The sequence below is a fragment of the Trachypithecus francoisi genome, unplaced genomic scaffold (assembly GCF_009764315.1).
Source record: "Trachypithecus francoisi isolate TF-2019V2 unplaced genomic scaffold, Tfra_2.0 Lachesis_group20, whole genome shotgun sequence".
Classification (NCBI taxonomy): Eukaryota; Metazoa; Chordata; class Mammalia; order Primates; family Cercopithecidae; genus Trachypithecus; species Trachypithecus francoisi.
In genome coordinates this window covers 23,661,708-23,675,648 of record NW_022681466.1, presented here as the reverse complement: position 1 = coordinate 23,675,648, position 13,941 = coordinate 23,661,708, and the positions used below count along the sequence as shown (strand labels likewise).

General features: G+C 46.9%; 1 protein-coding gene across 4 annotated transcripts in view; it reads right to left on the bottom strand.

The window, feature by feature from the left end:
- Positions 1–6,030: 6,030 nt before the first annotated feature.
- IGF2BP1 (insulin like growth factor 2 mRNA binding protein 1) overlaps positions 6,031–13,941 on the bottom strand; it is a 30,542-nt gene continuing 22,631 nt past the window's right edge. For all 4 annotated transcript variants that reach the window (XM_033183372.1, XM_033183375.1, XM_033183373.1 and 1 more), the window contains one exon: positions 6,031–12,810. In XM_033183372.1, coding sequence (XP_033039263.1) covers positions 12,718–12,810 — 93 coding nt within the window. In that variant the 3' untranslated portion in view covers positions 6,031–12,717. The remainder of the gene's footprint in view (positions 12,811–13,941) is intronic.

The following is a 13,941-nucleotide window of genomic DNA, read 5'->3' as shown; positions in this document are numbered from 1 at the left end:
CTGCCAAAACTCAGGGAGGCTGTGTCTCAAGCCTTTGCCTGCGTAAATATATGCAAGGTCACCATGGTGCCACAGCAGAGTTATTCTCCTACTAGAAAACAGAACAGACAGAACAAAGATCCCTGCCTGCATGGAGGTTAGATTCTAGAGGTATGGCAGAGAGCAAATAAGTTAGAAGCCACAATTGTGGCTACCTTTGCTGGGGATGGGAAAGAGATGAGCATGAGTGGCTTTCAGGGGTGCTGGTGATGTCCTCTTTCTTGATCTGGGTGTTGGTGATAGCGGTACATTTTCAGTTTGTGAATTCGTTAATTCACTTATGATTTGTGCACTTTTCTGTATGTGTGCTATACTTAAATTCAAAATGTAAAATAAATATACAATGAAGTACAGATTAAATAAGGAAAGTATACAGTATGGCAGACAATGGTAAATTAGAGAATTTTCTCTTCTTTTTTTTTTTTTTTTGAGATGGAGTCTCACTCTGTCACCCAAGCTGGAGTGCAGTAGTGCGATCTCAGCTCACTGCAATCTCCACCTCCCGGGTTCAAGTGATTCTGCTGCCCTCCCGAGTAGCTGGAACTACAGTTGCGTGCCACCACACCCGGCTAATTTTTTTGTATTTTTAGTAGAGACAGGGTTTCACCGTGTTATCCAGGATGGTCTCCATCTCCTGACCTCGTGATCTGCCCCGCTCAGCCTCCCCAAGTGCTGCGATTACAGGAGTGAGCCACCACGCCCCAGTCAATTAGAGAATTTTCTGTAGAGAAAAATTGAAGTTGACAAAGGGAAGAGAGCATGTTGGGTTTGGGAAAGAGGTTGCAAGACCCCTTGATGGTCATAGAAGGTGTCTCTGAGCTCTCAGGTGACATTTCAACCAAAACCTGAGGCTGGTCACCGTGTCCCTCCTATCTCCCCCAGGTTCCATCTCAGGCCTCTTGTTACCCTCTGCCTTGCTTTTCCATTCCAAATAGCTGACCTCTTTTCATTTTCTTTCTAAATCCCTTATTTAAAAAATAAAAAATCAGACATGCACCTGTAGTCCCAGCTACTCAGGAGGCTGAAGTGGGAGGATCACCTGAGTCCAGGAGACAGAGGTTGCAGTGAGCCCAGATGGTGCCACTGCACTCCAGCCCAAGCAATAGAGAGAGACACAATCTAAAAAAAAAAAAAAAAAAAGCTATCTGTCTATCTCCATCATCAGCACACTCACACACCGCTTGGTTGCTTCCTCCAGCTTCATGGCGCTAATATTTCTAGACTTATCTCTTTATTTCTGGATTATAATGGATAAAACTTTTCTTTTTTCTTTGGCCTCAGTTAATTCTGTTAAGACAACAAACTCTCATACATCTCTTACAGTATCTCCTTGTCTTGTCTTGTCTCACCTCTTTTTAAGATATTTCATCCAAAACTGCTTATTTGCTTGTAAGACCTTGCAGGACAAAACTTCTGAAGCCTTGCGTTCCTGGGGATCTTATTACCAGGCACCTATATTTGAGCACTTTGGCTGGATGTAAAAAACCTGTATTTTAAGTTATTGTGCTTCCATATTTTAAAACTTCTTTATTTCTCCAATATCTTCTTGTACCTAGTATTACTGTTAAAAAATATAATATCGGTCTGGTTTTTTTTTTTTTTTTTTTTTGAGACAGAGCGAGACTCTGTCTCCCAGGCTGGAGTGCAGTGGTGCAATCTCAGCTCACTGCAACCTCCGCCTCTCAGGTTCAAGCAACTCTCCTGTTTTAGCCTCCCGAGTAGCTGGGACTACAGGCGCGCATGACCACACCTGGCTTATTTTTGTATTTTTAGTAGAGACGGGGTTTCACCATATTGTCCAGGCTGGTCTCAAACTCCTGACCTCATGGTCCACCTGCCTCATCCTCCCAAAGTGCTGGGATTACAGATGTGTCACCGCACGCTTTCTTTCTTTCTTTTTTGAGACGGAGTCTCTCTCTGTTGCCCAGGCTGGAGTGCAATAGCACGATCTCAGCTCACTGAAACCACCTCTTGGGTTCAAGCAGTTCTCCTGCCTAAACCTCCCGAGTAGCTTGGACTACAGGTACCCACTACCACACCTGGCTTATTTTTGTATTTCTAGTAGAGACGGGGTTTCACCATATTGGCCAGGCTGGTCTCAAACTCTTAACCTTGTGATCTACCCGCCTCAGACTCCCGCTGGGATTACAGGCGTGAGCCACCCGCCCAACCTCTTATTTCTTTATATGCAATTTGCTCTTAGAATTTTCTCTTTGGCTTTGATCTACTTAAATATCACTAGAATGTCTGTAGATGTGATATTTTCCAACTCTATTAGCTTTGGCAAGCTATGGGCCCTTTCAATCTGAGGTTTGACAAGTTTGTGAACTCTCAGAAATTAATCTCTATTGTTTTTCTTTAATATTTCTCCTGCTATTTCTCTCTCTTAACACAAGTGTCGCCGGGCGCGGTGGCTCAAGCCTGTAATCCCAGCACTTTGGGAGGCCGAGACGGGCGGATCACAAGGTCAGGAGATCGAGACCATCCTGGCCAACACGGTGAAACCCTGTCTCTACTAAAAAAAAAAAAAATACAAAAAAACTAGCCGGGCGAGGTGGCCGGTCCTGTAGTCCCAGCTACTCGGGAGGCTGAGGCAGGAGAATGGCGTAAACCCGGGAGGCGGAGCTTGTCGTGAGCTGAGATCCGGCCACTGCACTCCAGCCTGGGCGACAGAGCAAGACTCCGTCTCAAAAAAAAAAAAGAAAGAAAAAAAAAAACACAAGTGTCTGGATCTTAGCACTTCTACAACTATCCTTTGTATTTCTTAGCTCTTCTTTTCTATTTTGTATTGCTTTGCTCTTTTGCTCTTTTTTTATTCTAGATTTCACTGCTGTGGTCTTCTAATTCTTCTTATTTATTTATTTATTTATTTATTTTAGATGGAGTCTTGCTCTGTCGCCTAGGCTAGAGTGCACTGGCTTGATCTTGGCTCACCGCAGCTTCTGCCTCCTTGGTTCAAGTGATTCTCCTGCCTCAGCCTCCAGAGAAGCTGGGACTACAGGCGCACACCAGCACACCCGGCTAATTTTTGCATTTTTAGTAGAGGTGAGGTTTCACCATGTTTGCCAGGCTGGTCTCAAACTCCTGACCTCAGATGACCCACTACCTCTGCCTCCCAAAGTGCTGGGATTACGGGCGTGAGCCACTGTACCTGACCCACTTATCACATTTTTTTTTTTTTTTTTTTTTTGATACGGAGTCTCGCTCTGTCGCCCAGGCTGGAGTGCAGTGGCCGGATCTCAGCTCACTGCAAGCTCCGCCTCCCGGGTTTACACCATTCTCCTGCCTCAGCCTCCCGAGTAACTGGGACTACAGGCGCCGCCACCCCACCCGGCTAGTTTTTTCTATATTTAGTAGAGACGGGGTTTCACCGCGTTAGCCAGGATGGTCTCGATCTTCTGACCTCGTGATCCGCCTGTCTCGGCCTCCCAAAGTGCTGGGATTACAGGCTTGAGCCACCGCACCCGGCCCACATTTTTTTTTTTTTAAGACGGAGTCTTGCTGTCGCCCAGGCTGGAGTGCAGTGGCGCAATCTCAGCTCACTGCAAGCTCCGCTTCCCAGGTTCACACCATTCTCCTGCCTCAGCCTCCCGAGTAGCTGGGACTACAGGTGCCTGCCACCACACCTGGCTAACTTTTTTGTATTTTTAGTAGAGACCTGGTTTCACCGTGTTAGCTAGGATGGTCTCAATCTCCTGACCTCGTGATCCTCCCGCCTCGGCCTCCCAAAGTGCTGGGACTACAGGCGTGAGTCACCGCACCCAGCAGCCCACTTATAACTTTTAAAACTGTTTTTGTTTTTGAGACAGATTTTCGCTCTTGTGCCCAAGTTGGAGTGCAATGGCGCTATCTCTGCTCACCACAACCTCCGCCTCCCGGTTCAAGCGATTCTCCTGCCTCAGCCTGTCAAGTAGCTGGGATTACAAGCATGCACCACCACGCCTGGCTAATTTTGTAATTTTAGTAGAGACAGGGTTTCTCCATGTTTGTCAGGCTGCTCTCGAACTCCTGACCTCAGGTGATCCGTCCGCCTAGGCCTCCCAAAGTGCTGGGATTACAGGCGTGAGCCACTGTGCCCAGCCTGGTTGTTTTTCTTTAGGATATTTATATTTAAGTGACCCCTTTACTAAATTATAAGTTTATTAAGGGCCGGTACAGTGGCTCACACCTGTAATCCCAGCACTTTGAGAGGCCGAGGCGGGTGAATCACCTGAGGTCAGGGGTTCGAGACCAGCCTGACCAACATGGTGACACCCTGTCTCTACTAAAAATACAATTAGCTAGGCGTGGTGGTGGGTGCCTGTAATCTCAGCTACTTCGGAGGCTGAGGCAGCAGAATCGCTTGAACCCAGGAGGCAGAGGTTGCGGTGAGCCGAGATAGCGCCATTGCACTCCCACCTGCACAACAGTGAAACTCCATCTCAAAAACAAAAATTTTTTTTATTAACTTTTTCGACTTCCTGAAAATGCAGTATTAATTGCAAATAATGACTATGCTTTTTATAGTAATTTTTTTCCATTTAGTATCTCACTGTATTGTCCTGCCCATAAACTTTAAAATGTAGTTATGCAGTATCTTTGGGGTTTTGTTCTTGATCTTAATGGATCAGTTCAGTAGTCAGCATGAAGTATATTTGGACTGATTATTTGAATTAGAGTATCTTAATCATGTTATTAAAATATTTAAACCAGGCGTGGTGGCTCACACCTGTAATCCCAGTACTTTGGGAGGCCAAGGCAGGTGGATCACTTGAGGCTTGGAGTTTTGAGACCAGCCTGGCCAACATGGGAAGACCTCATTCCGAAAAAAAAAAAAAAAAAATTAGCCAGGTGGCTGGGTGCAGTGGCTCATGCCTATAATCCCAGCACTTTGGGAGGCCAAGGCAGGCAGATCACAAGGTCAGGAGTTCAAGACCAGCCTGGCCAATATGGCAAAACCCCATCTCTACTAAAAATACAAAACTTAGCCAGGTGATGGCAGGTGCCTGTAGTCCCAGATACTCGGGAGACTGAGGCAGGAGAATCTCGTGAACCCGGGAGGAGAAGGCTGCAGTGAGCCAAGATCACACCACTGCACTTCACAGCCTGGGTTACAGAGCGAGACTCCGTCTCAAAAAAAAAAAAAAAAAAATTAGCCCAGCATGGTGATACATGCCTGTAATCTCAGCTACTTGGGAGGCTGAGGCAGGAGAATCACTTGAACCCGGGAGGTGGAGGTTGCAGTGAGCCAAAATCGCACCACTGCACTCCAGCCTGGGCGACACAGTGATATCCTCAAAAACAAAGAAAAACCCAAATTGGGGAAAAGAAAAAAAAAAAAGGAGGGCAAGGTCAGAATAGACCTTTCCTTTAACAGGAAACCCAGAAACATAGGTCACTTACATGTTTTTTTTTTCTTTTTTTGAGACGGAGTCTCGCTCTGTTGCCGGGGCTGGAGTGCAGTGGCCGGATATCAGCTCACTACAAGCTCCGCCTCCCGGGTTTAAGCCATTCTCCTGCCTCAGCCTCCCGAGTAGCTAGGGCTACAGGCGCCCGCCACCTCGCCCGGCTAGTTTTTTGTATTTTTTAGTAGACGGGGTTTCACCGTGTTAGCCAGGATGGTCTCGATCTCCTGACCTCGTGATCCGCCCGTCTCAGCCTCCCAAAGTGCTGGGATTACAGGCTTGAGCCACCGCGCCCGGCCATGTTTTTTTTTCTTAGGGTGTTAGGAAGAGTGACACACCCTCATCACTTCTTGGACAGCTACTTCTCTGCAGTGATGTCCCAACATCTTTAATGCTGGAACCCTCATTCCAAACACCTGACCTGCCCCCCTCCCAACATGCAAAGCTAATTAAGAGCAGGGCGCCATTTAAAAACCACTCTTCTGTATGTTGAAGAAAAATGCCTACTTTTGCATTTGGATGACTCAGGTCCCTGGGAACCAGGGCTCCCATGCTGAGGTTGAGCATCTCAGCTCCCAGACCCAAAAACCCTGAGACACAGACATACTTGTCTTTCAATATAAGTTTCCTTTTATTTTGAAATTGAAACAGCAAAATGAAGTGGTTTGTGGCTGAAACAACCTTCACGGGAAAGAAAACTGGAGTGTTCGTTCATCCATCAAAGAACAAACTCCAACGTGTGAGCCAGCTGCCCCACCTCCCCCAAAGCAATGAACAGATTAAAGGATGGGAGGAAGGGTACAATCAAAATCGGGTGGTGATGGCCGGCAGATTTCCAGTAAAATACAATTTTCAAAGTTGCTGCAATTACAGAATAAGGTAGCACTCATATTTTTTAAAAACCAGTCCCAAGCAGTAGGCCTCCAGCCCTTCCCGATTTGCACTCATCAAAATACATCTTTCCCTCTTCTGAGTAAGTGATGTTTCAGAACTGCTTACAAATCCACTTTGCCTCAGGGGAGGAAGCTCTTTTGATTCATTCTGGTTTTGGGGACCAGGATCAAGATTCTGGAGAAAAGGGAGACTCCAAATGTGGTAGAGGACGTTTATTCATTATGGTAACACATAATCTGCTGAAATTCATTTTGAACGTGCTTTTACATAGCAGTGGCTAACATAAAATCTGCACAGAAATGTTACAAGTGGCTCCCCAGCCCCCACAGCGGGGAAGTGCAGTCAAGATTTAAGCATCCCCAAAACAAAGCCTTTATTCCTGGGGGGGGGGGGGGGGCTTGTTGGCAGGGGGAGGGGCGGGGGTGACTGAAGTCAGCTGGCTAGGAGGGGAGAAGGGAGAGAAGCACAGGAAGGACTCACTGGCAGAAATAGGGTGGGGGATGGGGTGAGACAAGCCAGGGGCAGACAGTGAAAGCTGTTACCTGTTAGATTAGCTAGCACGTTATCTTAAACAAGTGAAGAAAATCGCCAGAGTGAAACTTATTTATGGGGGAAAAAAAGGCTTGGGAAATTAAAACAATCCAGTGGTCACTGGAAAATGTCTCCCTCTTAAAAAAAAAAAAAAAAAAAAAATTTTTTTTTTGGTTATTTTTTTTTTAATTTTATTTTTTGGAAAGTATTCTCAAGGTAATAGTTTTTTCCTTTGGAAAAAGAAATCTTTTTCCCCCCCTAACCTAAGCAAGTGGAGTTGCCACTACCTAATTTATCTATTGTTTTGCTAAGAGGTAGATAAAACAAAAGTGAAATGGGGCTTCTATGAGGAGGTCCATTAGAGGGTGGGGAGAGGCTGGGATCGCCCAGTGCAACTCCCCCAACTACAAAGATGGCCTGAATGAGTCCAAGGACCGGGCCCTCAGACTCAACCAGGGCAAAGGATCCTGCTCCACCTCTTCTCCTTCTAGAGCCAACTGGGCCCCCCTTGACAACTGAGAAATGGCCCAATGGAGGTGTAGGATCTCAAAGAAACCCTGTTGAAGAGGTCTCAGCTCTGGCTTCCCCAGGCTTCCTGACTTTGGGGCTGTGTGGTGGGTTCCAGGCCAAGCCCCAGGTCTCACTCCAGCCAGTCCCCTCTAGAAGGGAGGAGGCCATTCCCTTCCTCACCATCTGGTCCAACAAAGCTATAGTAAGTGAGAGAGAGACAAGCTGGAGGCCAAAGGGGTGACACATGGGCAAGGAAGGCAGAAAGTGGGGACCTCATGGCCAGCCCTCCCAGCCCAATCGATATGGGGGGGATCCTGGCAGGCCTGCCTGTTCCCCAAGGACAAACCTTTTGTGGCACAAGCCTCAACTCACTTGTCCTGGCTGGGATTCATACCCTTATGCACGAGTCCCTGCCCTTAGTTCCAATCTTACTGTAAGGATTGAGGTAGTTAATCCATTTATACTCGTAGCATCCATCACCTGCGGTTAGTCAAAACACATGCTCCCGAGGAGCTTCCTGCTATTTCATTCAAGAAAAAAATTTTTTCCTTTTGTCCGTCCGGAGTCAACCATACTAAGGCGCCAGCAAAGGCGCCATCAGGCTGTGCCCCAAAGCGGTGCACAGGGCCAAGGGTCAGGGTTGGGGCTCTAGCCCCTAAATCCCCCTTCAGACATGAGGCCTTCTCCCTGTCCCGTACCCCGATAGAGAAGCCTTATGTATCCAAAGGTAAGAAACTGAAGTTTTCAGCTGGTGTTACTCTAAGAGAAATGTTCTGCATCTAAGTTATCGAGTATTTGGAAGGGAAATGGCTTTTATGTCCCCTGGCATTGATGAGGATTTTTCTTCAATCTTCCTGCAATTACTGTGACAGGCTGTGCTGTTTTCCTTCTACTGGTTTTCAAGAAACAGGCAAACAGTCCAGTGGTTTGAATGGCAAAGCCACTAGGATCTCCCCATAAACACTTCAGGGGAAAGAAAAGAAAACCCCCCCACCCCTGATGAGAGGTGGGAGGAAGGGGTTGCCTAGAGGCACCAGCTTCTCCTGTGGAGCAAGAAGGCTCAAGCAGGCCCTCTGGGGCTCTGTGAGGTAGTTACTAGCACTGCTGGTTCCCAGTTTGGCAGAGGGTGTGTCTGGGGTGGGAGGAGGGGAAGGCACCCTTGAGAGCTAACTGAGGTCCCTCCTCACTGCCCGTCTGCCAGGCCTGAAGGGAACTTGGCGGTGCTATCTCTGCAGTAGGGGCAGGGGACCGAGAGCAGTCCCACAACAGGGAGCTACCTGGAGCCCCAAACTTCCTCTCCTTCCCCAAAGTGCAACCAGAAGCTGACAGACCAATTTCTCGGCTCCCTACCCCTTGGCTTGACAAACACCACACCCTAGTCCCCCAGGAGCCTCTGAAGGGAAGGGCCTTACCCTTAGCTCCCAGTTTCCAGGAAGCCTTCCTCCTCAGACAGCCAGGTATGTGTCCAAAGCTGGCTATTGCTTTGATTCAGGAACAGCCTCTCTCAGCCTCTGTCTGTCTGTCTTTGGCACAGAGGAAAATGGACACAGAACCAACTAGAGGATCCCCCTCCAGTGTTCTCTGAGTTTTAAATGGGGTCTTTTCTGTCAATAGTGAGGCATAAACAAGAATAGTTCCCAACCGCCTCCAGAAGGAGGGGGTCAGGAAAAAGGAAAAAAGATTGATAAGGACTGGGAGGAGGGGAGGAAAGAGTAGAAAAGGGCTATAAAACTCCCTGTCCTTAAAAATGGCTCTCTCCTAACCAGACCCCTCACAGGAGCTGAGTCCACAACCCAAACTGCAAAAGGCAACCAGACCCGAGAGGGGATTAAAGCCATTTGGGGTGTAACTGGCAGATGCAGCTTCAAAGTCAGTCAGTGAATCAAACCATTTTGGTTATGTGTTTCAAAGAATTTAAAAATATATCCTAAAGAGATGGTCCTTTCTTAAAAATATATATGTAGCACACACACACACATATATATCTTAGAGCACAGAAGCTTTTTTTTTTTTTAAGTCACTCTTCTCAAATCATCCAAATCTCCCAAGTGCTTTTCACGATAGCTTGTTATCTCACCAAGGATGGGGAAATGGAGGTGCTGAGCAGGAGGGCAAGGAGTTGCCCTAAGACCTAGCCTATGGGACACAGGAGGGCCCGGCCCACCAACACAGGTCCTTCATCCCACTAAACCTTAACCACCAAACCATGCTCCTTTTGCTTTCTGGTGGTATAACTTCCACGATTTTCCTGCTGGGCAAATATCAACAATGAGTGGAGCCTTGCCTAATCCAAGCAAGTGAAGTTTTCCAGTCCCTTGCCACACACTTCCTGGTCTCTTCTGGGAGCTGAATCAGCCAACGGAAAAGGACTTCGGCTCAAGGTGTGAAGGGAGCAGGCCCCCAAGGAAACTGAACACTGCAACAATCAAATTTCAGGTACTGTGGGATTTTTTTTTTCCTTCTTCCTGATGATAGTCTGAACCAGATATCAAAGCATGCTTGCTGCTGGAAATTCGCTTTAAATTATTAAATGGCCGACGTCTGAACGTTATCTGCTTTGTTTTGGGACAAAGCATACAGAGCCAGAGATGGAGAGCTGGGAGATCCTTTTTATGGTTGGGACAGGTGGAGAGGCTTAATTCTACTGGCCTGATGTGATCCCTAAATGCTTTTCTGCTTCTCTTCAATTTGGGCCAGTTCCGGGGGCTACAAGGGAATGTCCTAGGGAGAAAGTGATAAGGCAGGAACCTGTCCCAGTCACGTCCCCATATTCCCTGCCCCTCCTTGCCATGAGCCACCCTAAATCAAGAATTCCCTAAGTTTGGGTCCACTTTTAAAATCAATCAGACCGATCTAAAGAAGACAGGGAGACAGAGGCGGGGGCAGTTAACTAGTATCTGTTTGCCCCTTGGATCTATGGATATAGATTAAGAAGAACAGCAAGACGGAATTGAAATGAAACAGTAACAACAACAACAAAAAAAAATGAAAAACACTGCAATGACAAACCAGGTGGACCTCTCTGAGGGCGAGAGGGTGGCCTTGTCTTTCTTCCATGAACGGAATCTCGGCTCCCATATTTTTAGACGGAGAAATATAGATTTTTTTTTTAAGGGTATTTTTTTAGTTATTATTTCTCTCCTCGATAAAACGGAGGCAATATTTTAAAATATCTCAACAGCACCACTGCTGGGAAAAGCTTGCTGAGATGCTGTTTAACCAAAGGAGGAAAGAGAAGAGAGCAAGGGCCAGGTGGTTGGTCATTGGGCACTGTTTAACCACTGAGAGCCCCCAGCTCTGCTAGGCCTTTTAATCCTATCAGGTAGGATATTCCAGCAGTGGCCAGCAGCTGGGGCTCTAGAAGTCAGGGATCAGGGCCAAACAAGGCTCTGGGCTCTGTCCCTCTGGGCTCTTTCAAACCCAGGCCTTTCCTCTTAGCACTAGCCTCCTCCTAAGGGGGCAGCCCCCAAAGCCTTTCCCATCAGGCCTGTTCTCCATAGAGAGTTCCTAAAGGATTACTGGCTCATGTAAGAAATTATGAAACATAACTTTGTTTTTTCTTTTCATTAAAAAAATAAAATATTCAAGACTATCAGCTTCTCTTTTGTTTTTTCTTTTTTATATAAAATATCAGCAAGCCGCAAAAAAACAAAAATCAAAAAAAAAATTTTTTTTAATGGGGTTGGGGGGAACAAAAAGGAAAATAATTGCTGAGGTAACTTCATACCTTGAGGTAGTTTACTTCGCACACAGCATTGCCTGACTACGCCCACATGTTGCGGTTGTCTTGTTGTTACTGTTGTTGCAATGTTGAAAGGAGGGGAACTCCACGCATGGGCTTTTCCATATGTAGAGAGGCCTCCCTTCCCAGCACACTTGATAGCATTGTCCAGGGTAGCTAAAGTGCATTACCTGGCTAATATGCATTGTCAATCAGTATATTAGGAGGGGAGGCCTAGCCTCATTTAACTGATGGCTTCTGTCCCCCACAAGGGCTAAACACTCCATAGGATCTTATTAAGCCTGGTAAATCAATAAATTATATTTACCCCTTGCTGTACAATGCTGCTGGTATTCTGAATTGTTTTTTAGACACACCTTTCATCATGCTGATGATGATTCATAGAGACAGAAGCCGTCAGTTAAAAATTCCTCTCAGATACAAACAGAAGCAAGTACTCTCCAATTTACTCAATTTGCCAGATGATGGACTTTAGCTTTATCGGGAGCTCAGGGTTGGGTTCCAAGTCCCACCACCAAGGAAACAGTGCCGTGGCTGGGAGTGCCCCACAACCCCTGCCTCTAGGAACCAGCCCTTATGGGAGCACATGGGCTGGGGTGAGGGCACCGTGGCAGCCTTTGGGGCCACTCAAGTCCTCCATGGAACTGAGACTTTATCAAGGGGAGTTAGCGTCCCCTTCCCAGTGCTCATATCCAATCATTAAAATAGACTTTAAAAAAATATAAAATCCGCCTGAGAACGATGGGAATCAGGGACAGTGGTCAGCCCCTACCCTGCTGAGCATTCAATACCACCTATGTGCACCTGGACATAATGTGAAGCCTACACGGGAGAGGGACGTGAATGTGGTGGGGAAGCCCCAACACAGTGGGGAAATTTCAGTTGTGTCAATTTGAAGATGGTGATCTGGAACAGATCAGCCACAAGGGCACTTCTTTTAAACGTGGATTATTATGTATTTTAACCATCTTTCTCCCCATTTTCCCCTCTTCTTCATTCCCTATTGTACCTATTGGTTAGGGAGTGATTGGAATTAATCTACAGATACTGACAGTTCTTTTCCCTTGAGTCAATATTGTAAGCAAAGCAATGCATTCGTTTGCATTTTTTTCTGGTAGCAATAAAGATAAAACAATTAGTGTAAATATAGAAAGAGGCAGCAAATGGAGGTATTTTAATCAATTACCCAAGTAGGGGGAAGAAAATTGGAAAAATGTTAAGGTCAAGAAATGAACCATCCTTTAAGGCTGATTAAAACACCCCTCTGCATGTTTTTAAAACCTGAAGGAAATTTTATTTTTCTTCCCACTGAGGTGTGATCCACCCTCTTGGTGGGGCCTGGAGAGCTTCTATAAACAATCCACGTTTAAAAGTGCCTTGCGCTAGAATTTCTGACACCCCGAGGGGCAGAGAATGTTGGGCCAATTGGGTGGGTGTTTGGGGCTAAGAGATCAGGGTTCCTCACTGGAACATCTTTCTCAATCAAGTGGGCAAACCTGATCTACAGCCCGGCCCAGGTGTCCCAGATTCCCACTCATTCTCAGGCCTGCCAGGGAGAGCACACTCTCGATTTCTGCCCGTTGCTGTCCTGGACTCGAAGGGACAGGGAGGGGCTGGTCACTTCCTCCGTGCCTGGGCCTGGTTACTCTGTCCCTTCTGATGCTGCTGCTTAACCTGGGCCAGGATGTCTCGGATCTTCCGCTGAGCCATCTGCAGCAAGAACAGGCAAGAAGGTGGGTGTGAGGACCTCCAAGGAGACAGCCTTCCACGGAAGAGAGGTCATCAGGTCCAGACACAGGCAATAAACAGAACAGGTCACACGGGACTCAGAGGAAAGATAAAGAGGAAGAATGAGGGGTGGGGTGACCTTACATTTCTTTGCTTCCAGTGGAGCCTGAGCATCCCCTGGAAAATACAGCAAACGTGGTGGGTTTAAGTGGGAGATGGGGTTGGGGGACATGAAGGAAGGAGAAACAGTAGTATCAATCCATTCATCAGAATTTAAAATTTGACAAAGTTGATACACATTACCAAACCCAAAACAGAATGCCTAGAGTTTCTAGGTAGAAATATATTACGCATTGTACAGCAGTGGTCCCCAACTCCCAACTGTTCTGGCACCAGGAACTGGTTTCATGGAAGACAATTTTTCTTCCACGGATGGAGGTGGGGGTGTGGAAGTGGTTTCAGGATGAAGCCTCAAATCAGCATGCATTAGATTCTCATAAGGAGTGTGCAACCTAGATCCTTCGCATATACTACACATCCCTGGAGCACTTCACGACAGGGTTCACCCTCCTATGAGAATCTAATGCCGCCCTGATCTGACAGGAAGCAGGGCTCAGGAGGTAATGCCCGCTAGTCTGCCGCTCACCTCCTGCTGTGCAGCCCAGTACCAGTCCGTGGCCCGGAGTTTGCGGACCCTGTTATAGAGGGTTATAACTTAGGAGACATCATCAGAAATCCATGCTTCATTTTAATACCCCAGGAAAAGGAATAAAATGTCCAGACATGGCCAGGAGCGGTGGCTCACGCCTGTAATCCTAGCACTTTGGGAGGCTGAGGTGGGTGAACCACCTGAGGTCAGGAGTCTGAGAGCAGCCTGGCCAACATGGTGAAACCCAATCTTTACTAAAAATACAAAAATTAGCCAAGCATGGTGACGCGCACGTGTAATCCCAGCTCTTTGGGAGGCCGAGGCAGTGAGATCACTTGAGCCCAAGTGTTTGAGACTAGCCTGGGCCACACGGTAAAACCTCATTACTACAAAAAAAATACAAAAATTAGCTGAGTGTTGTGGTATCTGCCTGTAGTCCCAGCTACTTGGGGGGCCTGAGGTGG